Below are 25862 nucleotides of genomic sequence, written 5' to 3'. Positions count from 1 at the left end.
TGTCTTTTGGACTAAACACCAAGTGCTGGAGGAACTTAGCGGGTTAGGTAGCATCTGTGGTGGCAAGGGACAGGCGACGGGTTGATTCAGGACCTTCTTGTCACGACCCAAAGCATCGTGTGCCAATTCCCTCCACAGATGCTGCCTGAGTTCCTCCAGCACTTTGTGTTTTGCTCACGATTTCAGCATCTGCAGTTGCTTGTAAGTCTCTTTATCCTTTTTGTTGATCTGCAAGCGTCCTCCATTGAGATAATAATCTGCTTTTAGATTCAAAATTTTCTTTTCCCGTTGAGATGCTCCTTTTCAACCTCACTCTTCAACCAAGTGTGTGTCTCTCTTCTTGTGGATAATCGCTCTCAAGTGGCTTGGAGTGTTTTGCTTCATGAGGGCTGTGCATGGCTGCGCTGGGTTGTGGCTGAAGCTGAGGCAGTGGGGAGAGGTACACTAGGTGGCAGTCACTGACTAGCACATCCCACATCACACCAGGATCTGCAGTGGAGAAACGAGCAGTGATTAAAAATACCTATTAAAAAGTGATTTGCTACATTGTGGGATCAGAAGGTCGTGCAATGAAGATTGAATGAAATGGGCTTACACTCTTCAGGGGAATGAAAGCTGATCTCATTGAAATGTATGAGACCTTGGAGAGACAGACAGGGTAGATGTGCAGAGATGGTCTCCTCAGGCTGCTTAGCCCAGGACCATGGGTGGGACAGCGATTTCTTCATTCAGACCCTTGCTAATCACTGTAACAACCGGGCCCAGTCAGTCTATTCAAAGCAAAGTACATTACAGGCGCAATTTACTGAGGGCAATGGGGTCATAATAACATCGTCCTACGGCACAGAAGCTGGCCCTTCAGCCCAACGTGTCCATGCAGACCAGGATGCTCCATCTATGCAGCCAGCTGCCAGAGGCGGTAGTTGAAGCAAGTACTATAACAACATTTGAAAGACTTGATTAGTACGGGTGTCGGGGGCTATGGGGAGAAGGCAGGAGAATGGGGTTAGGAGGGAGGGATAGATCAGCCGTGATTGAATGGCGGAGTAGACTTGATGGGAAGAATGGCCTAATTCTACTATCACTTATGGCTTTTGGACAGTTCTGTGGATAGGAAAGGTGAAATATGGGCCACATGTGGACAGGTGGGGCTCGTTCAGTTAGGCAACTTGGTCGGCATGGTTGAGTCGGGCTGAAGGGTCTCTTTCGGTGCCGTGTGATTCTGATTCCATCTGTTTGCTTCTCTAAGTCTTTTGCCTTCCCTGTAAGAGCGCTGTGTCTCCACAGATGCCGTCAGAGCTGAAGCGTTTGGTGGACAACACACATCTGGTGTCCCCTTCCATCTCGATGATCTTGAGGTGTGGGGAGATGGACCACATGTGTAAGGAGAAGAAACTGAAGGAGATTGTGGTGGTGAACATGTCGGCGTGTTACCTGATCAACCTGGGCTACCTGACCAACTGCCCTGCTCTACGCATCTGCATTCTGCCCAGGAATTACATCTCCAAAATCGACGCTCTCTCAAACTGTCCAAATTTAATCAAGCTGGATCTCCATAGCAACCATGTAAGTGAGGCAGGATGGGTGAGCTCTATATAATGGAGTGTTACAGTCACAAAGCTCAGGCTGGCAATCAGTGTCCTGAATGTTTGATGTTTGCAGCAGCCATCCAGCTGCCAACAATCTACAGAGAGAGGGAGTCTCCATGCTTTCCCTGTGATCCTGGCCAGTCCAGCCTCATTATGTCCCGGTACAGTCCACAGCACTTGATCAGCAGACTGTCACTGCAGTGTGAAGAGGAGAGAGACTTGCTCCCAGACTCTGCAGGGCACAGGACCGCGGGGATTGAAACCCTGGGCTCCTTCCACCCACCTGCGTGTTAAGTGGAGACAATGTTTCTCAACAGGGCATCTATATAAAACTAGGAGACCATTCTGCCTGATGGGAGAGGGGAGGAGAGGGAGTGACCGGGGTGTGAGTGGTCCTTTCCCGAGGCAGCGTGAAGTGTAGATGGAGTCAATGGTGGGGAGTGTGGTGTGTGTGATGGACTGGGCTACATCTACAATGGTGGGGAGTGTGGTGTGTGATGGACTGGGCTATGTCCTTGCACTCTCTGCAATTTCTTGCGGCCATAGGCAGGGCTGTTCATTTACCAAGCGGTGATGCAAGCCGATGGGATAGTTTCCATGGTGCATGTGTGGAAGTTGGTGAGAGTTGTTGGTGACGTGCCAGGTTTCCATCACTGATTCCTACCCTGGATTGAGAAGCAGACTGAGGGCAGATCATACTGTTAGTTGTGTCACCCCTCTGATGCAATGTTAACCTGAGGTCCAATCTGCACACAGCTGGTAGGTGGCCACTGACACAGCTGGTAGGTGGCCGCTGACACAGCTGGAAGGTGACCGCTGACACAGCTGGATGGTGACCAGGGATGGTGACCACTGACGCAGCTGGAAGGTGACCACTGACAGCTGGATGGTAAAGCTACAATCATAACATTATGAGGTCGTTCCAGAGAGCTGACTGCTGCCAATACCCCTAAAACACTTGATGTTACTTAAGTGATAGGAACAGAATTAGGCCATTCGGCCCATTAAGTCTACTCCACCATCCAATCATGGCTGATCTATCTCTCTCGCCTAACCCCATTCTCCTGCCTTCTCCCCATTACCTCTGACACCCGTACTAATCAAGAATTTATCTATCTCTACCTTTAAAATATCCACTAACTTGGCCTCCGTTGACTTCTGTGGCAAAGAATTCCACAAAATTCACCACCCTCTGACTAAAGACATTCCTCCTCGCCTCCTTCCTAAAAGAATGTATTTTTATTCTGAGGCTGTGACCTCTAGTCCTAGACTCTCCCACTAGTGGAAACATCCTCCACATCCACTCTATCCAGGTCTTTCACAATTCTGTAAGTTTCAATCACATCCCTCTTCATTCTTCTGAACTCCAGCAATTTCAGGCCCAGTGCCGATAAATGCTCATCAAATGTTGGTTGGGGCTACACCATTTCAAAGACCCGGGTTCGATCCTGACTTCTGGTGCTGTCTGTGTGGTGTTTGCACGTTCTCCCTGAGTTTTTCCCGGGTGCTCCAGTTTACTCCCACATCCCAAAGACGTGAGGGTAGTGAGGGTGATCAGTGCGGGTGTCAGGGGTTATGGGGAGAAGGCAGGAGAATGGGGTGGAGAGGGAAAGATAGATCAGCCAGGAGTAGGCGGAGTAGACTTGATGGGTGGAATGGCCACATTCTGCTCCTAGAACTTATGAATGTGCGGGGTGAGTGGGTTAATGGGCCGCTGTAAATTGCCCCCAGTGTGTGGGTGAGTGTTGGAATGTAGGGGGGGGTGGCTGATGGGAGTGTGGGGAGAGTAGGTTAGTGGGGAATGAGTTTGGTCTGTGAGTTAGCACAGAATTGATGGAACGAAATGGCCTCCTTCCTAGGAAATGTAAATTGCTATCGCTCGTGGTTTGCTTGCGCCTGGCTCCCCTGTTTCCTACATTGTAATCCTGGCTGCACCTGAAAAAAATACTTCTGTGTGTGAAGTGCTTTGGGAAGTCCTGCAGTTGTGAAAGATTTATCACAGTTACACATGCTATAAATCTTGCATCAGTAGCAATGGAAAGTTCTCTCTTGTCTTCTGCTGACTACTTGCTCTGCACAGTGGAACTTCAGATAATGCGGTGCCTTTCATAGCCATCAGTCCTTCAAACTACTTCAAAAGAAACTCAGAGCGGTTCTGGCCTCCCATCTTCCTCATTTTAAACCCTCGGACTATCTTTAATCGGACTTTGCTGGACTTTATCTTGCACTATATCCTTTATCCTGTATCTGTACACTGTGGACGGCTCGATTGTAATCAGAAATAGTCTTTCTGCTGACTGGATAGCACGCAACAAAATAGGTTTTCACTGTACCTCACATGTATGTCAATGGCACAGCGATAGAGTTGCTGCCTCACAACGCCAGAGACCCGGGTTCTATCCTGACTGCAGGTGCTGTCTGTACGGAGTTTGTACGTGCTCCCCGTGACCTGCGTGGGTTTTCTCCGGTTTCCTCCGACCGCCCCGACGGGGCAACTCCAACAGACTGATTGCGGGAGAAGATGGCAGGGAAGAGAAAAGACATTCTGGCCTTACATCACAGTGAGGAGGTGACTGGAGGAGACTCACTGTGATGGATGTTTCTTTTGTTTGGTGTTAGTTTATGATTGTATGTGTTATTGTATTTTTATTGATTATTCTTATTGGTCTTATTGTTGAACTGCGGGTAATTTTTCATTTCCCTACACATTTATGTGTATGTGACAAATAAACGATTATTGACTATTGATATTGTCACTCAAAGGATGTACAGTTTTGTAGGTTAATTGGCTTGGTATAAGTCCCTAGTGTGTTAGTGTGCGAGGATCGCTGGTCGGCGCGGACTTGGTGGGCCGAAAGGCCTGCTTCTGCACTGTATCTTTAAACTAGGTCATGAGGGATAGGAGTAGAATTAGGCCATTCGGCCCATTAGGCTTGTATACACTGGAATTTAGAAGGATGAGAGGAGATCTTATCGAAACGTATAAGATTATTAAGCGGTTGGACACATTAGAGACAGGAAACGTTCCCAATGTTGGGGGAGTCCAGAACAAGGGGCCATAGTTTAAGAATAAGGGGTAGGCCATTTAGAACGAAGATGAGGAAAAACTTTTTCAGTCAGAGAGTTGTGAATCTGTGGAATTCTCTGCCTCAGAAGGCAGTGGAGGCCAATTCTATGAATGCATTCAAGAGAGAGCTAGATAGAGCTCTTAAGGATAGCAGAGTCAGGGGGTATGGGGAGAAGGCAGGAAGGGGGTACTGATTGAGAATGATCAGCCATGATCACATTGAATAGCGGTGCTGGCTCGAAGGGCCGAATGGCCTCCTCCTGCACCTATTGTCTATTGTCTATTATCAAGTCTACTTCGCCATTCAATCATGGCTGATCCATCTCTTCCTCCTAACACCACTCTCCTGGCTTCTCCCAAGAACCCCTGACACCCGCACTAATCAAGAATCTATCTATCTCTGCCACAAAAATATCCACTGACTTGTGGCCTCCACAGCCGTCTGTGGCAAAGAATCCCACAGATTCACCACCCTCTGACTAAAGAAATTTCTGCTCATCTCCTTCCTAAAAGAACGTCCTTTAATTCTGAGGCTATGACTTTCCCACTAGTGGAAACATCCTCTCCACATCCACTCTATCCAGGCCGCTCACTATGCTGTATGTTTCAATGAGGTCCCCCCTCATTCTTCTAAACTCCCGCGAGTACTGGCCTAGTGCGGACAAACGCTCATCATAGGTTAACTAGGTTAAAATAAACTAAAGGAGACGATAAACTAAACTAAAGTGCTTGCAGTCAGTGAGGTGATTTTGCCACGTCATCATCGGCGTTCACTGGAAGTGAGTATGACTGTCTTCTTATGGAGGACGCCTGTGCGTGACTTTGTTTAACGTGGGGAGACTGGTGCACAGACAGCCACCACATGGTCCTTGACAGGTCTGGGTCAGGATCCAGTGGCATGGAGTCCAAGACAACCGGGGACCCTTTTCTGCTGCAGCCTTCATCCGCCTTCCCAGCCGCTGTGACGCTCCACTAAAGTCAGCCATCACCCTCCCTCCGCCTGTTCCACCGTTGGGGTCTTGCTTGGATTGCTGTTTGTCAGGGACCTGCCTCCCCCTCCACCTTACCGCCATGGGTGACCCTACCAGGAGCGTAGCTCCAGACGGCATCGCTCTCAGGATCTCAGGACCACACCAGCCTCTCCACCACCACAAGGTGATAATCCACCGAGAGGTTTTGCCACGTAATGTTGTTTCTCGGATAGTCTGAGCAAGCCGGTTTGTAAAGGGCGTGGCCCCATAAAGGGCAATCAAGCAAACGATGATCCAGACCAGTGAACGAGGGGGACAGTTCAGTTCAGTGTATGGTCAGGTGTACCGAGGTACAGTGAAAAGCGTTTGTTGCGTGCTATCCCAGAGTGCTTAAGGAAGTAGCCTCAGAAATAGTGGATGCATTAGTGATCATTTTTCAAAACTCCTTAGATTCTGGAGTAGTTCCTGAGGACTGGAGGGTAGCTAATGTAACCCCACTTTTTAAAAAGGGAGGGAGAGAGAAAACGGGGAATTATAGACCAGTTAGCCTAACATCGGTAGTGGGGAAAATGCTAGAGTCAGTTATTAAAGATGTGATAGCATCACGTTTGGAAAGTGGTGAAATCATCGGACAAAGTCAGCATGGATTTACAAAAGGCAAATCATGTCTGACGAATCTTATAGAATTTTTCGAGGATGTAACTAGTAGAGTGGATAAGGGAGAACCAGTCAATGTGTTATATCTGGACTTTCAGAAGGCCTTCGCCAAGGTCCCACATAGGAGATTGGTGTACAAACTTAAAGCACACGGTATTGAGGGTTCAGTGTTAAGGTGGATAGAAAATTGGTTGGCGGACAGGAAGCAAAGAGTAGGAATAAACGGGTCTTTTTCGGAATGGCAGGCAGTGACTAATGGGGTACCGCAAGGCTCAGTGCTGGGACTCCAGTTATTTACAGTGTATATTAATGATTTGGACGAAGGAATTGAATGCAAGTTTGCGGATGACACGAAGCTGGGTGGCAGTGTTAGCTGCGAGGAGGATGCTAGGAGGCTGCAGAGTGACTTGGATAGATTAGGCGAGTGGGCAAATACATGGCAGATGCAATATAATGTGGATAAATGTGAGGTTATCCACTTTGGCGGCAAGAACAGGAAAGCAGAGTATTACCTGAATGGTGAACGATTAGGAGAAGGGGAGATGCAACGTGACCTGGGTGTCATGGTGCACCATTCATTGAAAGCAAGCGTGCAGGTGCAGCAGGCAGTGAAGAAAGCGAATGGTATGTTGGCATTCAAAGCAAGAGGATTTGAGTTTAGGAGCAGGGAGGTTCTACTGCAGTTGTACAGGGCCTTGGTGAGACCGCACCTGGAGTATTGTGTGCAGTTTTGGTCTCCTAATCTGAGGAAAGACGTTCTTGCCTTAGAGGGAGTACAGAGAAGGTTCACTAGATTGATCCCTGGGATGGCGGGACTTTCATATGAAGAAAGACTGGATAGACTAGGCTTGTACTCGCTGGAATTTAGAAGACTAAGGGGGGATCTTATAGAAACATATAAAATTCTTAAGGGGTTGGAGAGGCTAGATGCGGGAAGATTGTTCCCGATGTTGGGGGAGTCCAGAACCAGGGGTCACAGCTTAAGGATAAGGGGGAAGTCTTTTAGGACCGAGATGAGAAAACATTTCTTCACACAGAGAGTGGTGAGTCGGTGGAAGTCTCTGCCACAGAAGGTAGTTGAGGCCAGTTCATTGGCTATATTTAAGAGGGAGTTAGATGTGGCCCTTTTTGCTAAAGGGATCAGGGGGTATGGAGAGAAGGCAGGTACAAGTTACTGAGCTGGATGATCAGCCATGATCATATTGAATGGCGGTACAGGCTCGAAGGGCCGAATGGCCTACTTCTGCACCTATTTTCTATGTTTCTATGTTTCTATCCAGTCAGCAGAAAGACGATACATGATTACAATCGAACTGTCCACAGTGTACAGGTTCAGGATAAGGGAATAACGTTTAGTGCAAGGTGAAGCCAGTAAAGTCTGATCAAGGATAGTCCGAGGGTCTCCAATGAGGTAGATAGTAGTTCAGCACTGCTCTCTGGTTGTGGCAGGATGATTCAGTTGCCTGATAACAGCTGGGAAGAAACTGCCCCTGAATCTGGAGGTGTGCGTTTTCACACTTCTGTACCTCTTGCCTGATGGGAGAGGGGAGAAGAGGGAGTGACCGGGGTGAGACTGGTGCTTGATTATGCTGTTGGCCTTGCCGAGGCAGCGTGAGATGTAGATGGTCGATGGAAGGGAGGTTGGTTTGTGTGATGGTCTGGGCTGCTGGCCTTGCCGCGGCAGCGTGAGGTGTAGATGGAGTCGATGGAAGGGAGGTTGGTTTGTGTGATGGTCTCAGTGCGTCCACAATTCTCTGCAATTCCTCACAGTCTTGGATGGAGCTGTTCCCAAACCAAGCTCCCGATAAAATGCTTTCTATGGTGCATCTGTCGAAAACTTTGTAGGGCAGTGGAGGCCAATTACTGGATGTTTTCAAGAGAGAGTTATACTTAGCTCTCGGGCTAATGGAATCAAGGGATATGGGGACAAAGCAGGAACGGGGTACTGATTTTGGATGATCAACCATGATTATATTGAATGGTGGTGCTGGCTTGAAGGGCCGAATGGCCTGCTCCTGCGCCCATTTTTTATGTAGAGGACCTTGGCCAGGACATGGGAACCACTGGCATTAGTTCGGCCAAGAGGGTCTTTAAATGCTCGAACTTGCAATTGGTGCTCAACGTAACATCCAGTCAGCTTGTCCGCAGCACAGCAACCTCTGAACCATTGACTGTGTGGTATAGTGTTGCCTGTCAACGCTAGCAGCGGCAGAATGGGCCGAATGGTCATTCTATCTGTCCAAGCCCCCATGAAACTGGGTAGTTAAAGTAAGTCATGGCTTCACGGTGGTGGAGGCAAGGACTCTTGCCACATCTGAGAAGTATCTGGTCAAGAACTTGAATCACCGAGACAGCACAAGTTACTGCCCATGTGGTGGGGATGGGGTTAGCATAGAAATGTGCTTGATGGCTGGCCCAGACACAGTGGGCCGAAGGGCCTGTTTCTGGGCTGCCTATCCCGATGATTGTATTAGGCAGCAATTGCCTTCAGTGGAGTACATCTGCAGCAATATTTCAACCTTGCATCACGTCGCAGTTAATGCCTGCTCAGCCCTTTGAAGAGTCTCTTCAATCTGTCCCTCCCCACCTTCCCTTCAAACCATCACGGGTACTGACCTCCCCACCATCGAAGGCACGGTGGCGCAGCGGTAGAGTTGCTGCCTTATAGCGTACACAGCGCCGAAGACCTGGGTTCCATCCCGACTACGGGCGCTATCTGTACTGAGTTTGTACGTTCTCCCCGTGACCTGCGTGGGTTTGCTCCGGGATCTTCGGTTTCCTCCCACACTCCAACGACGTGCAGGTTTGTAGGTTAATTGGCTTGGTAAATGTAAAAATTGTCCCTAGTGTGTGTAGGACAGTGTTAGTGTGCGGGGATCGCTGGTCGGCGCGGACCTGGTGGGCCGAAGGCCACGTTTCCATGCTGTATCTCTAAGCTAAACTAAACTAAACTGAACCAAGCCAGCTCATATCATCAGAGACCCACACCACCCTGGCCACACTCTCACTGACCCACACCACCCTGGCCACACTCTCACTGACCCACACCACCCTGGCCACACTCACTGACTCACACCACCCTGGCCACACTCTCACTGACCCACACCACCCTGGCCACACTCTCACTGACCCACACCACCCTGGCCACACTCTCACTGACCCACACCACCCTGGCCACACTCTCACTGACCCACACCACCCTGGCCACACTCTCACTGACCCACAACACCCTGGCCACACTCTCATCTCGCTGCTACCATCGGGAGGATGGTACAGGAGCCTGAAAACCGTGACCTCCAGGTTCAAGAACAGCTTCTTCCCAGCAACCATCAGGCTGTTGAACACCGCACAACACTGACCTCAGCAACTGTGATCTTCTACGGACTGTGCCCGTGGTTGCACTGCCGACTTATCAGTCTGAAGAAGGGTCTTGACCCGAAACGTCACCCATTCCTTCTCTCCCGAGATGCTGCCTGACCTGCTGAGTTACTCCAGCATTTTGTGAATAAATCGATTTGTACCAGCATCTGCAGTTATTTTCTTATACTATAGGAATGGGTGAATTTTCAGGTTGAGGCCCTTCTTCAGACAATATACACACACACTATATATGTGTGTGTGTATATTGTGTGTGTGTATATTGTGTGTATGTGTGTGTATATAATGCATGTGTATATATTGTGTGTATATATTGTGTGTGTGTATTTTTGTATGCGTGTGTATATATTGTGTGTGTACATATATGTGTGTACATATATGTGTGTGTCTATATGTATATGTGTGTAGATATATATGTGTGTATATATGTGTATGTATAGTGTGGGTATATGTGTACATATTGTGTGTATATATATTGTGTGTGTATATCATATATCATATATATACAGCCGGAAACAGGCCTTTTCGGCCCACCAAGTCCGTGCCGCCCAGTGATCCCCGTAGATTAACACTATCCTACACCCACTAGGGACAATTTTTTTTTTACATTTACCCAGCCAATTAACCTACATACCTGTACGTCTTTGGAGTGTGGGAGGAAACCGAAGATCTCGGAGAAAACCCACGCAGGTCACGGGGAGAACGTACAAACTCCTTACAGTGCAGCACCCGTAGTCAGGATCGAACCTGAGTCTCCGGCGTTGCATTCGCTGTAAAGCAGCAACTCTACCGCTGCGCTACCGTGCGTACATGTGTATATGTGTGTGTGTATATATGTGTGTATTTATTGTGTGTGTGTATATATGTATATGTGTAGGTATATGTGTGTGAATATATATATATGTATATATAGTGTGTATATATATATATGTGTGTGTGTATATAAACATAGCACAAAAAGTAAGGAAATTTGTGTTTGGTAGATTATTTCTTTGTTGTAACAATGCTTCTTGGCAATAAATCTTATACCGTTGGAAAGCCTGTTTATTTCCCTTTTAAATGGTGCCACATTTGTAAGGAACATGCATTTGTGGGATGAGCAGCAGAGCTGAGTATATGGGTAGCGCCCATGAAAAATTTGCCAAATCTTCTCTGCCAATGCCAAACAGCTTATTCTGCTGTTGCTATTGACTCTTGTTTTGAGCTTCTGGTACCCCCAGGTGCTGACAAGAATGGGATGCCATCCCACAACAGTGTGTGACCAGGCTGGTGACCAGCATGAGGAGGAGGTGCCAGGCTGTTATGGCTGTGTATGGTTCTTCCACACGCTACTGTGGCTCCTGTTCATTAAATGAATAAATTGTTAAATTGCCAATATGTCTTGTTTCTTCAGACCATTCATCCAATCCACCAAACAACACCGAACATGAGTCAATGGCAGAATAAGCTGTTTGGCATTGGCAGAGAAGATTTGGCAAATTTTTCATGGGCGCTACCCATATACTCAGCTCTGCTGCTCATCCCACAAATGCATGTTCCTTACAAATGTGGCACCATTTAAAAGGGAAATAAACAGGCTTTCCAACGGTATAAGATTTATTGCCAAGAAGCATTGTTACAACAAAGAAATAATCTACCAAACACAAATTTCCTTACTTTTTGTGCTATGTTTATATGTGTGTATATATTTTGTGTGTGTGTGTGTGTGGTGTGTGTGGTGTATGTGGTGTGTGTGGTGTGTGTTAGACACTACACGCAAATGTGACCTTTGCGACAGAGACTGTCACTCCCACATTGGTCTCTTCAGCCACAAGTGACGCTGCTCTAGCTGAGGTGTGGAGCAAGCAGCCAACTAGGATGCATCCCCCATGGTCAGCCATGACTGAGGGGACCTAAGAAATGTGTGTGTGTAGATATATATGTGTGTGTGTGTATATATTGCGTGTGTGTAGATATATGGATATACTAGACCAAGTGGACCCGTTGGGCCCAAACCTCTCCTTTCCCCCCTACCCCCCTCCCCCACCCTCTCCCTCCTCCCCCCTTCCCCTCCCCTCCACTCCCCTCAACCCCCCTTATCCTCCCTCCCCCCCTCCCTCCCTAGGAGATAGATTTAAACTTTAAAATGTGAATAACTTAAAAAATATAACACCGATTTCAATGAAACTTCTTCCATTAGCACCAAAGGGATGACGGTGAGTAAGGTGGGCCTAAAGTTGTCACGCTATCGTGTACCGTTTTGGCTGTAGTTCAGGAACAAACAAACAAACAAACAAACGAACGAGCATTTTAGTGTATAGATGTGTGTATATACATATTTTTCTCGTTTATTATATTGTTTCAGTTGTGCTGCTGCAAGTAAGAATGTCATTGTTCTATCTGGGACATGTGACAATAAAAGGCTCTTTACTTGATGGGCTGAATGGCCTAATTGTGAGATGAATGTTTAATGGCATTAATGGGCCTGTGAAGCTGCAGCAACTGAGATTTCAAGGTGTCGTTGCCAGTACGTGTGACAATTAAACACTCTTGACTCTTGACGGAATGACTTTGCCTCACTAACGGCCTGTCTCTGTTTCTGCACCCCCGCTCTCAGATTACCGAGCTCCCAGACCTGTTCTTCTGGAGGGACATGAAGTGTCTGGAGGTGCTGTATCTCCACGACAACATCATTGGTGAGATGTGTAGCGTGGAGGCGCTGAGCGGCTGCCCTCAGCTCTCCGTGCTGACCCTGTTCGACAGCCCCATCAGCGTGTTGCCAACGTATCGCCACCTTGTTGTCAACAGCATCTGGAGCCTGAAAGCACTGGACAACTTTGTCATTGCCGACGAGGAACTCGCGGAGGACTGGCCGAGGAATGACAAGTTCAAGGCTCTAAGTCCGCAGTACTTTCTGCACTTCCCTGCATCTTCCCAGGTCAGTGCCGTGACTGGTGTTGAGGGGAAGGAATAATTAAACAGAAATAATTGGAAAGTGACAGAAGCAGACAAAATAAACAGGGAGGAATATGCAGAGAATGTGTCAGGACTGAAGGGGAGGGTTAGGGTGCAGCTGGAAGCTGGAAGCTGTGTGCTGTAATTATTCACTCGCAGGCTGTCGAAGGATGATGGCAGGCCGTCTGTTGAAGGTGCATGGTGTGCAGTCGCGGTCTGAGGTGGATCACAGACTGATTCAGCACAGGAACAGGCCCTTTGGCCCATCCAGTCCATGCCGACCTTCAACCACCTGAATCGTGAAAGGCTTGGATAGAGTGGATGTGGAGAGGATGTTTCCACTCGTGGGAGAGTCTAGGACCAAAGGGCACAGCCTCAGAATTAAAGGACGTTCCTTTAGGATGGAGATGATACCTATCTTACTACAATAGGTAGACACAAAATGCTGGAGTAACTCAGCGGGTCAGGCAGCATTTCAGGAGAGAAGGAATGGGTGACGTTTCGGGTCGAGACCCTTTTCCTACACTTCTTACTACGATAGTTCCATAAAGAAAGATTATGACCAGTTGTAACATTTTTATTCTTTTTCTGACTCCAATAGTGGCTCTTCATTTCTTTTCCCATTTTCAGCCTCACCTGTTGTCACATCTTTTGATGCATATGTTGCGGAGGTAGGATGGTACAGTTGACCTGCTGCCTCACAACAGCAGATAGAGAGAGACATGGGTTCAATCCTAACCTTGGGCAGTGTCTCTGACCCCGTGGGTTTCTGCTTGCTGCTCCGGTTTCCTTCCACATCCCAAACATGTGCGGGATTTGTGGGTTTAGTTTAGTTTAGAGATGCAGCGCGGAAACAGGCCCTTCATCCCACCGAGCCCGCGCCGCCCAGCGATCCCCGCACATCAACACTACCCTGCACACACTAGGGCCAATTTACATTTACACCAAGCCAATTAACCTACAAACCTGCACGTCTTTGGAGTGTGTGAGGAAACCAAAGATCTCGGAGAAAACCCACGCAGGTCACGGGGGGAGCGTACAAACTCCGTACAGACAGCACCCGTAGTCAGGATGGAACCCTGGTCTTTGGCGCTGTGAGGCAGCAGCTCTACCCGCTGCGCCGACATTAACTGGCCGCTGTAAATTGCCCCCGTGTGTGTGGCTGAGCAATAGAATCGTGAAGGTTGATGGGAATGTATGGAAACATAAAAGTGGGAATAGGATAAATAATTAGGATAAATAAAGCAGCAAGTGTCGGCACTGCGCAGCAGCTGTGGCTCACCTGCAGTCAGTCTGTCTTTTGTGGTTTATTTTTTGTTTTTGTCTTAATTGCAGTGTGTGGATGTGATGTCGTGTTTTTTGTGGTTGTGTGCTATGTGGTGAGTGGGAGTGGGGGTGGGGGTGAGTGGGAGTGGGGGTGGGGGTGAGTGGGGTTGGGGTGGGGGTGGGAGTGGGGGGGATGGGTGGGAACGATTAAAAATTCTGTACGGAGTCTCTTCCGAACGGAGATGTGCCCTTTGTTTTCTGGGTGGTGTCTCCGTTCCCGCTGCGGCCTACCATCGGCCTAACACCTGGAGTTGGCGGCCTCCAGCTGGGACCACCTGGGCTCTGGTTTGCAGAGCCTGCGGACTGTACTTACCATCTGTGGAGCCGGCTGCCTTCGGAGGCTGTGGTGGCGCTGCGAGAGCGGCTGCGACTCGCCTTCGGCTGCGGGCTGCGTGGATATCGGGAGCTCGCAGGTCCCTGGGTGGGGGCCGACATCGGGAGCTCGCAGGTCCCTGGGTGGGGGCCGACATCGGGAGCTCGCAGGTCCCTGGGTGGGGGGAGCTCGCAGGTCCCTGGGTGGGGGCCGACATCGGGAGCTCGCAGGTCCCTGGGTGGGGGCCGACATCGGGAGCTCCGGCAGCGGCAGCGGCAGCGTCTTCGCCCGCCCCGGATCGCGGGGCTTGGGTCAGCCCGCTGCGGACCTTTCACCGTTCGGCACGGCCTGTAACAGGCCGCGGGATTTTCCACCGCCCGGCGGGGGCTTCAATGTCGGGAGCCACGACCGCCCTGACGTGGCAACTTCAACAGCCTGACCGCGGGGAAGAGAGAAGACATTCTGGCCTTCCATCACAGTGAGGAGGTGACTGGAGGAGACTCACTGTGATGGATGTTTTTTGTTTTATGTTGGTTTTGTGATTGTGTGTTTTATTGCTTTATTTTTATTGTTTCTTATTGTTGACTGAGGGTAACGGAATTTCATCCAAAAACATTCTATTCTATTCTATTCTAAATAGCAACTGATAGCATGCACGCAGTGGGCTGAAGGGCCTGCATGACTACACTCTCATTTGGTTCATGTCCCTCTCCCCATCCCCATCCCTGTAGTCAGTACACATTAAGAATAAGGGGATGATCAGCCATGATCACCGTGAATGGCGGTGCTGGCATGAAGGGCCAAATGGTCTCCTCCTGTACCTATTGTCTATTGTCTATTATTGCCATTCAGTGAGCAATATCTTTGGTATAAACCAGCATCTATATTATCAGAGGATATTTGAGGGGGAGCTTCTTCAGGCAGACAGTGGGGAGTGCGTGGAACACACTGCTGGGGATAGAGGTGGGAGCAGAGACACTGACTGCTCTCAGATCTGTCTAGACCAGCTATTGAATCACTCAGCCATTGTAGGCTGCAGGAAGATGGAAGTCATTGCCACAGACGGCTGTGGAGGCCACAAGTCAGTGGATATTTTTAAGGCACAGATTGATAGATTCTTGATTAGTACGGATGTTTGGAGTTAAGGGTAGAAGGTTGGAGAATGGGGCTGAGAGGAAAAGATAGATCAATCATAATTGAATCGTGGAGTAGATTTGATGGGCCAAATGGCCTAATTCTGCTCCTATCATTTGTTTAGAGATACAGCGCGGAAACCGACCTTTCGGCCCATCGAATCCGTGCTGACCAGCAATCGCCGCACATTATCATTATCCTGTACACACTAGGGAGAACGTACAAACTCCGCACAGACAGCACCCATAGTCAGGATGGAACTGGGTCTCTGGTGCAACAGGCAGCTGCTCCACTGCTGCTCCAAACCTATGAACTTGCCACTGGTCAGCACAGGCACAGTGGGCCGAATGGCCTGTTTCCGCACTGTTTGAGGTGTTGTTTCTACCTCTGCCTTTGTCCAGCTCTGCACTTTGCCCCATTTCCTGTTGTCATTGCCACGTCATTGGCAACTGGGGCGGTCGATGCCTCAGCTGCAGGTTGTGGTGGGTGGTGGGTGTGGGTGGGTGCAGGGTGTGGTTGTGGTGGGTGCAGGGTGTGGGTGGGTGCAGGGTGTGGTTGTGGTGGGTGCAGGGTGTGGTGGGTGCAGGGTGTGGTGGGTGCAGGGTGTGGTGGGTGCAGGGTGTGGGGGGTGCAGGTTGTGGGTGGGTGTGGTGGGTGCAGGTTGTGGGTGGGTGCAGGGTGTGGGTGGGTGCAGGGTGTGGAGGGTGCAGGGTGTGGTGGGTGCAGGGTGTGGTGGGTGCAGGGTGTGGTGGGTGCAGGGTGTGGTGGGTGCAGGGTGTGGTGGGTGCAGGTTGTGGGTGCAGGGTATGGTGGGTGCAGGGTGTGGGTGCAGGTTGTGGGTGCTGCAGGGTGTGGTTGGTGCAGGGTGTGGGTGGGTGCAGGGTGTGGGTGGGTGCAGGGTGTGGTGGGTGCAGGGTGTGGTGGGTGCAGGGTGCAGGGGGTGCAGGGTGCGGTGGGTGCAGGGTGCGGTGGGTGCAGGGTGCGGTGGGTGCAGGGTGTGGTGGGTGCAGGTTGTGGGCAGCTGTGATGGTCATTGCCTCGGCTGCAGGTTTGTGGAACTCCCTCCTGCAAGCCCTTTCAGCCCCTCCAGGCTCTGCCTGACAAAGCATTTGGTCTGCTGCCTGACAACTGTTTACCAGGCTTGCTGTCAAATCTTGCTAAATAGCACTTCTGTGAGGTGCCATGATAAGTTGCCGTGCTGAAGGTGGTATGGTAATGTGTTTCTGCGGCATTAGTACAACGTATCTGTGGTTCACGTCCACTATCAGCACAGGCAATTACTTTCTAATTGGATAATACTAAGTGGAATCTTTGAAAATGATCAGAATTTCCCAAATTGCCTCAGGGTGTGACTGAAAGGAAGGTGCTTACATAATGTTCACATTCCAATAGCAGCATTTAGGAGGTATTTAGGCGGTCACACGAACAAGCAGGGAAGGGAAGACAGAGCAAAGGCAGACAGATGTGCCCTTTAAATGGCCTGCACCCATGCTCTGCTGTTCTATGTTAACAGGCCTTACGCTGCTGATCAATTTAAATATGCCAACGTTTGCGTTCATTAGACATAGGAGCAGACAGACCATTCGGCTTATCGAGTCTGTTCCACCATTCAATCATGGCTGATCTATCTTCCCCTCTCAACCCCATTCTCCTGCCTTCTCCCCATAACCTTTGACGTCCTTACTGATCAAGAACCTATCTGTGTCCGCTTTAAACATACACAATGATTTGGCCACCACAGCCATCTGTGGCAATGAATTCCACAGATTCACCACCCCAACTTGCCTGGATGCCAAGCATAAGGGACAGTAGCAGGCTTGAGGGGCCGAAAGGTCTGCTGTGTCAGCTTCGCCATTCAGTGTTTTGGCTTCTTCACTTCTTGAGCCTTGCCTTCCAGCTCCTTAATGTTTAAAACTGGAGTCAAGGAGTGATCGAGTCATCCAGCTTGGAAACAGGCCTGTGTGTAGCAAGGAACTGCTGGTTTACACCTGAACATAGAAACTTAGAAAATAGGTGCAGGAGTAGGCCATTCGGCCCTTTGAGCCAGCACCGCCATTCAATATGATCATGGCTGATCATCCAGAATCAGTACCCCGTTCCTGCTTTCTTCCCACACCCCTTGATTCCGTTAGCCCCAAGAGCTAAATCTAACTCTCTCTTGAAAACATCCAGTGAATTGGCCTCCACTGCCTTCTGTGGCAAAAAAAATCCACAGATTCACAACTCTCTGGGTGGAAAAGGATTTCTATGAGTTCCCCGCTCATCCTATATTCCAGTGAAAGATAGACACAAAATGCTGGAGTAACTCAGCAGGTTCGGCAGCATCTCTGGAGATAAGGAATAGATGATGTTTCAGACCAAGACCCTTCTTCAGACTCAAATAGGCCTTTCGGCCCAACGTCCATGCTGACCAAGATGCCCCATCTAAGCTAGTCCCATTTGCCCCAGGTTGGCTGATACTGCTCTAAACCATGTACCGGTTCAAATGTCTTTTCAAATGCTATTATTTACCTGCCTCAACTACCTCCTCTGGTAACCCGTTCCATACATCCACCACCCTTAGGATGAACATGTTGCCCCTCAGTTTCCTATTAAATCTTTCCCTCAAAACATAGAAACATAGAAAATAGGGTCAGGAGAAGGCCATTTGACCCTTCGAGCCAGCACCGTCATTCACTGTGATCATGGCTGATCCTCCACAATCAGTAACCCGTGCCTGCCTTCTCCCCAAATGCCTTGATTCCACTAGCCCCTAGAGCTCTATCTAACTCTCTTTAAAATTCATCCAGTGAATTGGTCTCCACTGCCCTCTGTGGCAGAGAATCCCACAAATTCACAACTCTCTGGGTGAAAAAGTTTCCTCTCATCTCAGTTTTAAATGGCCTCCCCTTTATTCTTAGACTGTGTCCCCTAGTTCTGGACTCCCCCAACATCGGGAATATTTTTCCTGCATCTAGCTTGTCCAGTCCTTTTATAATTTTATATGTTTCTGTAAGATCCCTCTGATCCTTCGAAACTCCTGTGAATACAAGCCCAGCCTTTCCAATCGCTCCTCATATGACAGTCCCGTCATCCGGGGGATTAACGTCGTGAGCCTACGCTGCACTGCCTCAATAACAAGGATGTCCTTCCTCATATTAGGAGACGAAAACTGCACACAATACTCCAGATGTGGTCTCACCAGGGCCCTGTACATCTGCACACAGTTCTCCAAGTGTAGTCTCACCAGGGCCCTGTACAACTGCACACAGAACTCCAGATGTTGTCTCCCTGTACAACTGCAGAAGGACCTCTTTACTCCGTGTTCCCTTTATCCGTGCCGCTCGTGATCTTGTCGCCTCAATAAGGTCACCCCTCAGCATCGTTCGCTCAAGTCCCAGCCTATCCATCCTCCCACTGTAACTCAAACCCTGAAGCCCAGGTAACATCCTGGTGAAAGGTGATGGAATTTCCAGGATGCATCACAACACAGTTTGGGAACAGCTCCATCCAAGAAATTGCAGGCAATTGTGGACGCAGCCCAGACCATCACACAAACCAACCTCCCTTCCACCGCCTCCATCTACACCTCACGCTGCCTCGGCAAGGCCAGCAGCCCAGACCATCACACAAACCAGCCTCCATCTACACCTCACACTGCTTCGGCAAGGCCAGCAGCATAATCACGGACCGGTCTCACCCCGGTCACTCCCTCTCCCCCCCCTCTCCCATCAGGCAAGAGGTACAGAAGTGTGCAAACGCACACCTCCAGATTCAGGGACAGTTTCTTCCCGGCTGTTATCAGGCAACTGAACCATCCTACCGCAACCAGAGAGCAGTGCTGAACTGCTATCTACCTCTTTGATGACCCTCGGACTATCCTTGATTGGACTTTACTGGCTTTACCTTGCACTAAATTATTCCCTGATCATGTACAGAGAAGGTTCACCAGATTAATCCCTGGGATGGCGGGACTTGCATATGAGGAAAGACTGGATAGACTGGGCTTGTACTCACTGCAATTTAGAAGACTGAGGGGGGATCTTATAGAAACATATAAAATTCTTAAGGGGTTGGAGAGGCTAGATGCGGGAAGATTGTTCCCGATGTTGGGGGAGTCCAGAACCAGGGGTCACAGCTTAAGGATAAGGGGGAAGTCTTTTAGGACCGAGATGAGAAAACATTTCTTCACACAGAGAGTGGTGAGTCTGTGGAATTCTCTGCCACAGAAGGTAGTTGAGGCCAGTTCATTGGCTATATTTAAGAGGGAGTTAGATGTGGCCCTTTTTGCTAAAGGGATCAGGGGGTATGGAGAGAAGGCAGGTACAGGTTACTGAGCTGGATGATCAGCCATGATCATATTGAATGGCGGTGCAGGCTCGAAGGGCCGAATGGCCTACTCCTGCACCTATTTTCTATGTTTCTATGTTTCTATGTATCTGTACATGCATGATACCTATGTATTGTCTTTCTGCTGCCTGACAACAAAAGCTTTTCACTGTACCTCGGTACACGTGACAATAAACTAAACTGAACTGAGTTTGGTAGTAATGGCGAAGAGCAGTGCATTGGCAGTGGAGGGGTGTTGGGGTGCAGGGAGAGGGGCAGTGAGCTGTGGTCTTGCTGTGCCCAGGAGGAGTGGGGTTGAGAGCAGAGGTGAGACGTGGTGAAAGTGTCTGTCAGCTTCACTGGAGGAGAAGCCACGGTTCAGGGAGAAGGAAACCGTTTCTGAAGCTCCCACATGGGAGCTTGTTATCAGAGACAATACCATGAGTGCATGATAAGGTGGCGCAGCGGGTAAAGCTGCTGCCTCACAGCGCCGGAGCCCCGGGTTCCATCCTGACTACGGGTGCCGTGTACGGAGTTAATACGATCTCCCAGTGACCTGAGTGGGTTTTCGAAACCGGGTGCTCCGGTTACCTCCTACATGCGGGTTTGTAGGCCGATTGGCTTCTGTAAATTATCCCTCGTGTGTAGGATGGAACTAGTGTACGGGGCAATAGACAATAGGTGCAGGAGTAGGCCATTCGGCCCTTCGAGCCAGCACCGCCATTCAATGTGATCATGGCTGATCATTCTCAATCGATGGTCGGCGTGAACTTGCTGGGCCGAAGGGCCTGTTTCTACGCTGTATCTCTGAACTGAACTGAACTGAGCTGAGCTGCAACACCGGGATTGGGAGTGGAATCGGTGCGTACTGGAGGCGGGCTGGGGGGAAGTATTGTAGAGGATGGTCAACCTGACATGTTCACTCTGGCTGTCTCTCTCCACAGGTGCTGCCTGACCGATTTATAATTTCCAGCACTTTCTGCTTTGATGTCAGATTGTGAACACTTGTGTTGTTGCAAGGTTTCTCCCGGACCAACCTCCCTTCATGCTGCCATGTTTACCTGTGCTCTCACCTGCTGTGTCCTCAGCTCCGGACTTCCCACCTGGAATGTTCCCACCTGGAATGTTCCCACTGCTCCTCCCATCTCCCACACACGCTGCTCCTTCAAAGGTAGACACAAAATGCTGGAGTAACTCAGCGGGTCAGGCAGCATCTCTGGAGAGAAGGAATGGGTGACGTTTCGGGCCGAGACCCTTCTTCAGACGGATGTCAGGGGAGGGGGCGGGACATTGTCCTGAAACATCACCCATTCCTTCTCTCCAGAGATGCTGCCTGACCAGCTGAGTTACTCCAGCACTCTGTGTCTACCTTCTAAGCTGCCAGCTTCATTAGTGTTTGTCTCTGACAGATTGTGTGTGATGTACTCTCCTCTGACACCCTCGTGCTACATTGTGCGATGTCATCATTGCTGAAGTGCTGACTGTTGCTGCTGTTTACAACACGGGGATATTGAAGTAGACAACACCAGTCTTCCTTCCCTTAACCCATGCCAATGAGCGGTTCTCAATCGTACGTGCGCACCTCAGCTCCCTGGTTGACCTGCGAGCGGCCGCTGATACTCTAACCTCTCCTGCAGATCTCCACCTGGCGCAGTGAGCTGGACAACGTCCACAAGCTGGTGGGCACCATCAACAACATCCTTGCCCATCACTCTCCTGTGCACATCATCCAACGCTGGGTCCGCGGCCATCTCACCAGGATGAAGCTGGGGTAGATATACGTTACACTTCTGTTTAGTTTCATTTAGTGTACGCATCATAACATCATAAGTGATAGGGGTAGAATTAGGCCATTCGGCCCATCGATTCTGCTCTGCCGTTCAATCGTGACTGATCTATCTCTCCCTCCTAACCCCATTCCCCTGCCTTCTCCCCATAACCCCTGACACCCACACTAATCAAGAATCTATCCATCTCTTCCATAAATATATCCACTGACTTGTGGCCTCCACAGCCGTCTGTGGCAATGAATTCCACAGATTCACCACCCTCTGACTAAAGAAATTCCTCTTCATCTCCTTCCTAAAGGAATGTCCTTTAATTCTGAGGCTGTGCCCTCTGGTCCTAGACTCTCCCACTAGTGGAAACATCCTCTCCACATCCACTCTATCCAGGCCGCTCACTATTCTGTACGTTTCAATGAGATCCCCCCTCATCCTTCTAAACTCCAGCGAGTACAGGCCCAGTGCCGTCAAACCCAGTGCCATCCAAGATTCGGTGCTGAAACAGGCCCTTCGGCCCATCGCATCCATGCTGACCAGCGATTACCCCATACACTAGCACTATCCTACACACACTATGGACAATTGACAATTTTTTCAAGTCAATTAGCCTACAAACCCGCACGTCTTTGGAATGTGGAAGGAAACCGGAGATCCCGGAGAAAACCCATGCAGGTCACGGGGAGAACGTGCAAACTCTGTACAGACAGCACCCAAAGTCAGGATGGAACCCGGGTCTCTGGCGCTGTGAGGCAGCAGCTCTACCCGCTGCGCCACCGTGCCGCACTGTTGACAACTGTGGGTACAAGCGAAGTTGCCAGCCTAGTTCACAGGCAGGAAGTGTTAAACCAGTCTGACAGCAAAGGCAGCTCCTTCAGGGAATAGTTCTCCCCAGTGCTGTCTAGTTTAGTTAGTTTACAGATACAGCATAGAAACAGGCCCTTCAGCTTACCAACTCCACGCCAACCATCGATTATCTGTTCACGCTAGTTCTGTGTTATCCCACTTTCCCATCCACTCCCAACTCACTAGGGACAATTTACAGATTAACCTACAAACACATTGACCTGGAGTCACATGCAGACCCGACGGCTTCTGGAACTGGTGTACAACAATGCTGAGAACTATGTTTAGGAAGGAACTGCAGATGCTGGTTTAAACCAAAGATAGACACAAAAAGCTGGAGTAGATCTCTGGCATTCTCTCTCTCTCCATCCCTCCCCCACCAAAGTTGCACCAGCTTCTCATTTTCACTCAACAAGCAGCTTTCAATGGCCTGTTTCCTTTATCATCATTACTTTTTTGCATATGTTTCATTTATTGTTCTTTATCTCTCAACATCATCGTCTGTATCTCTCGTTTCCCTTTCATCTGACCAGTCCGAAAATGGGTCTTGACCTGAAACGTCGCCCATTCCTTCTCTCCAGACATGCTGCCTGTCCTGCTGAGTTACTCCAGCATCTTGTGTCTGTCGCAGAACTATGTTCTGCACTCAGTATCTTCCCCTTTCCTCTACATATTGTACTTGAGCTTGACGGTAGTTATCTGATCTGTTTGGATAGCACGCAGAACAAATCTTTTCACCGTACCTCAGTACACCTTGCAATGATAAACCTAAACCTAAATGTAAACCTTGACTGGGTGAGGACGGTAGATATCCTTCCTGAATGATATGAGACAACAGAGGGGTTGTATAAACATCTGGTAGTCTTGTGAGAGACCCGGGTTCGATCCTGACCACAGTCTGTACGGAGTTTGCACGTTCTCCCCGTGACCTGCGTGGGTTTTCTCCGGGTGCTCCGGTTTCCTCCCACACTCTAAAGACGCACAGATGTGTAGGTGAATTGACTTCAGTAAAATTGTAAATTGTCCCTCGTGTGTGTAGGGTAGTGTTAGTGTGCGGGGATCGCTGGTCAGCACGGACTCGGGTGGGCCGAAGGGCCTGTTTCCCCGCTGTATCTCTAAACTAAGCTAAAATTTAATATAATTAACTAAATTAAAATTCACTGATGGTTGTGATGGGAATCAAATTCTCTGGTATAGATAATTAGTCGGGGTCCTACCACAACAAGTCATTAAGATGCCGTCAGCTGTTTTTTTGTGACAACTTTCTGTTACAACGCAGTTTCATTAGGAAGCTGGGACGAGCTCCACTTTCATTGTGTTGCTGTCTCTAACTCATTGCTCGAAATTCCTTTTGCCGTTTTCAATCTTATTTGTTGTTGCACCTTGAGATGTCAACGCAGAGAGAATTTCTCCTTGTTTATCCTTTAAGTCTGTTATTATTGATGGGGTTTTTTCAGTATTTTGTGGTGATTGTCATTCAAGGAGACTGGGGTTTATTGTCACACGCACAAACTCTGGGAGGTACAGTTACGATGAAAATCTCCCAGCCTGCTCCCTCTGGGCATTAGGCTCCATCACCCTATCTCTTATTTACTGTGTCAATTGAAATTGCATTCTGCTGCCCTGTTTTCAAGTGCAATAGACCTGGTAATACTGTTTTTATTTGTAGATGTGGAAATGTGGCAAGGATAGTGTACCATGTGAAATTATCCCTGGCATTCCCGGGATGATTGAGACCAGCACATGTCAAGCCTTTGCTTGCTCAGACGTGTTAAGCATGCCAGCTGAAATTGGATCTTATTTTTCTGCTGTGGACAAATGTGCTTCGATACCTCCCGAGTCTTAGAGTCGCTCAGCAGATAAACAGGCGCTTTGGCCCACCGAGTCCGTGCTGACCACCACTAATCCAACACTAATCCCATTTTGTGCAGGAAAGAAACTGCAGATGCTGGTTTAAATCGAAGGTAGACGCAAAATGCCGGAGTAACTCAACGGGACAGGCAGCATCTCTGGAGAGATGGAATGGGTGATGTTCTGACGACCCGAAACTTCACCCATTCCTTCTCTCCAGAGATGCTGCCTGTCTCGCTAAGTTACTCTGGCATTTTGTGTCTAATCCCATTTTATTCCCTCTAGGTTTTAGACATACAACGTGGAAAGAAGCCCTTTGGTCCATTGAGACTGTGCCGACCTGCGATCACCCCGTACACTAGCACTATCCCACACACTGGGGACAATTTCCAATTTACAGAAGCCAATTTAGCTACAAACCCGCACGTCTTTGGAGTGTGGGAGGAAACCGGAGCACCCGGAGCAAACCCACGCAGGTCACGGGGAGAACGTAAAACTCCGCACAGACAGCACCCGTAGTCGGGATGGAACCCGGGTCTCTGGCGCTGTGAGGCAGCAGCTCTACCCGCTGCCCATCAACAGACAATCCGGACAAGTGTGAGATGTTGCATTTTGGGCGGTCAAGTGGCAGAGGGAAAGTGTACCGTGAATGGCAGGACCATCAGAGGTGCTGGTACACAGGAATCTCGGTGTGTATGTCCATGGCCCAGAGAGTAGAAACATGAGTGGTAAAGATGGCGGACAGAATGCTTGCCTTGAACAGTCGGGGCATTGAGTATAAAAGTTGGTAAGACATTTGCAGCTTTAGAAAACTTTGATTGGACCACATTTGGAGTATTGCGTACAGTTCTGGTGACTCCATTACAGGAAGGGTGTGCAGGCTTTGGAGAGAGGGCAGTGAGCTACAGGGAGAGATTGGATTAGAGGGTGTGAGCTACAGGGAGAGGGTGGATTAGAGGGTGTGAGCTACAGGGAGAGGTTGGATTAGAGGGTTCCAGCTACAGGGAGAGGTTGGATTAGAGGGTGTGAGCTACAGGGAGAGGTTGGATTAGAGGGTTCCAGCTACAGGGAGAGGGTGGATTAGAGGGTGTGAGCTACAGGGAGAGAGAGGTTGGATTAGAGGGTTCCAGCTACAGGGAGAGGTTGGATTAGAGGGTGTGAGCTACAGGGAGAGGTTGGATTAGAGGGTTCCAGCTACAGGGAGAGGTTGGATTAGAGGGTTCCAGCTACAGGGAGAGGTTGGATTAGAGGGTTCCAGCTACAGGGAGAGGTTGGAGAGGTTGACCAGGATTCACCATGGTTTACGCTGTAAGGAGAGGTTGGACAAACATGATTTTTTTTCTCTGGAGCATCGGAGGCTGAGGGGGCAGCTGACAGATGTTTATAAAATGCTGAGAGGCATTGATAGGGTAGACAATCTTTTACGCAGGCTGGAAGTGTCAGGGTAGAAGACATCGATTTAATGTGAGAGGGACAAGGTTTAGAGGAGTTTCTTTTACACAGAGGTTGGTGGGGGCCTGGAATGCATTGCTAGAGATGGTGGTGGAGGCAGAAACGATAATGGTGTTTGTGGCTTTTAGATAGGCCCATGGATATGCAGGGAATGGATCACATGCAGGCAGAGGGGATTAGTTTAACGGCATCATGTTTGGCACGGACATTGTGGGCCGAAGGGCCTATTCCTGTGTGTACTGTTGTTAGTCTCTG

At 49.3% G+C, this 25862-nt stretch overlaps 1 protein-coding gene across 1 annotated transcript in view; it reads left to right on the top strand.

Moving 5' to 3' along the window:
- The window catches only part of LOC144598219 (uncharacterized), a 53730-nt gene that overhangs the window by 3638 nt on the left and 24230 nt on the right, over window positions 1–25862 (top strand). The window contains 3 exon segments of the mRNA XM_078408103.1: window positions 1288–1566; window positions 12259–12579; window positions 21315–21448. Of these exon segments, the coding sequence (XP_078264229.1) occupies window positions 1288–1566; window positions 12259–12579; window positions 21315–21448 (734 nt within the window).

Source organism: Rhinoraja longicauda, chromosome 11 (assembly GCF_053455715.1).
Source record: "Rhinoraja longicauda isolate Sanriku21f chromosome 11, sRhiLon1.1, whole genome shotgun sequence".
Classification (NCBI taxonomy): domain Eukaryota; kingdom Metazoa; phylum Chordata; class Chondrichthyes; order Rajiformes; family Arhynchobatidae; genus Rhinoraja; species Rhinoraja longicauda.
The sequence above is the reverse complement of the archived record's forward strand: the minus strand, read 5'-3'. Positions and strand labels throughout refer to the sequence as shown.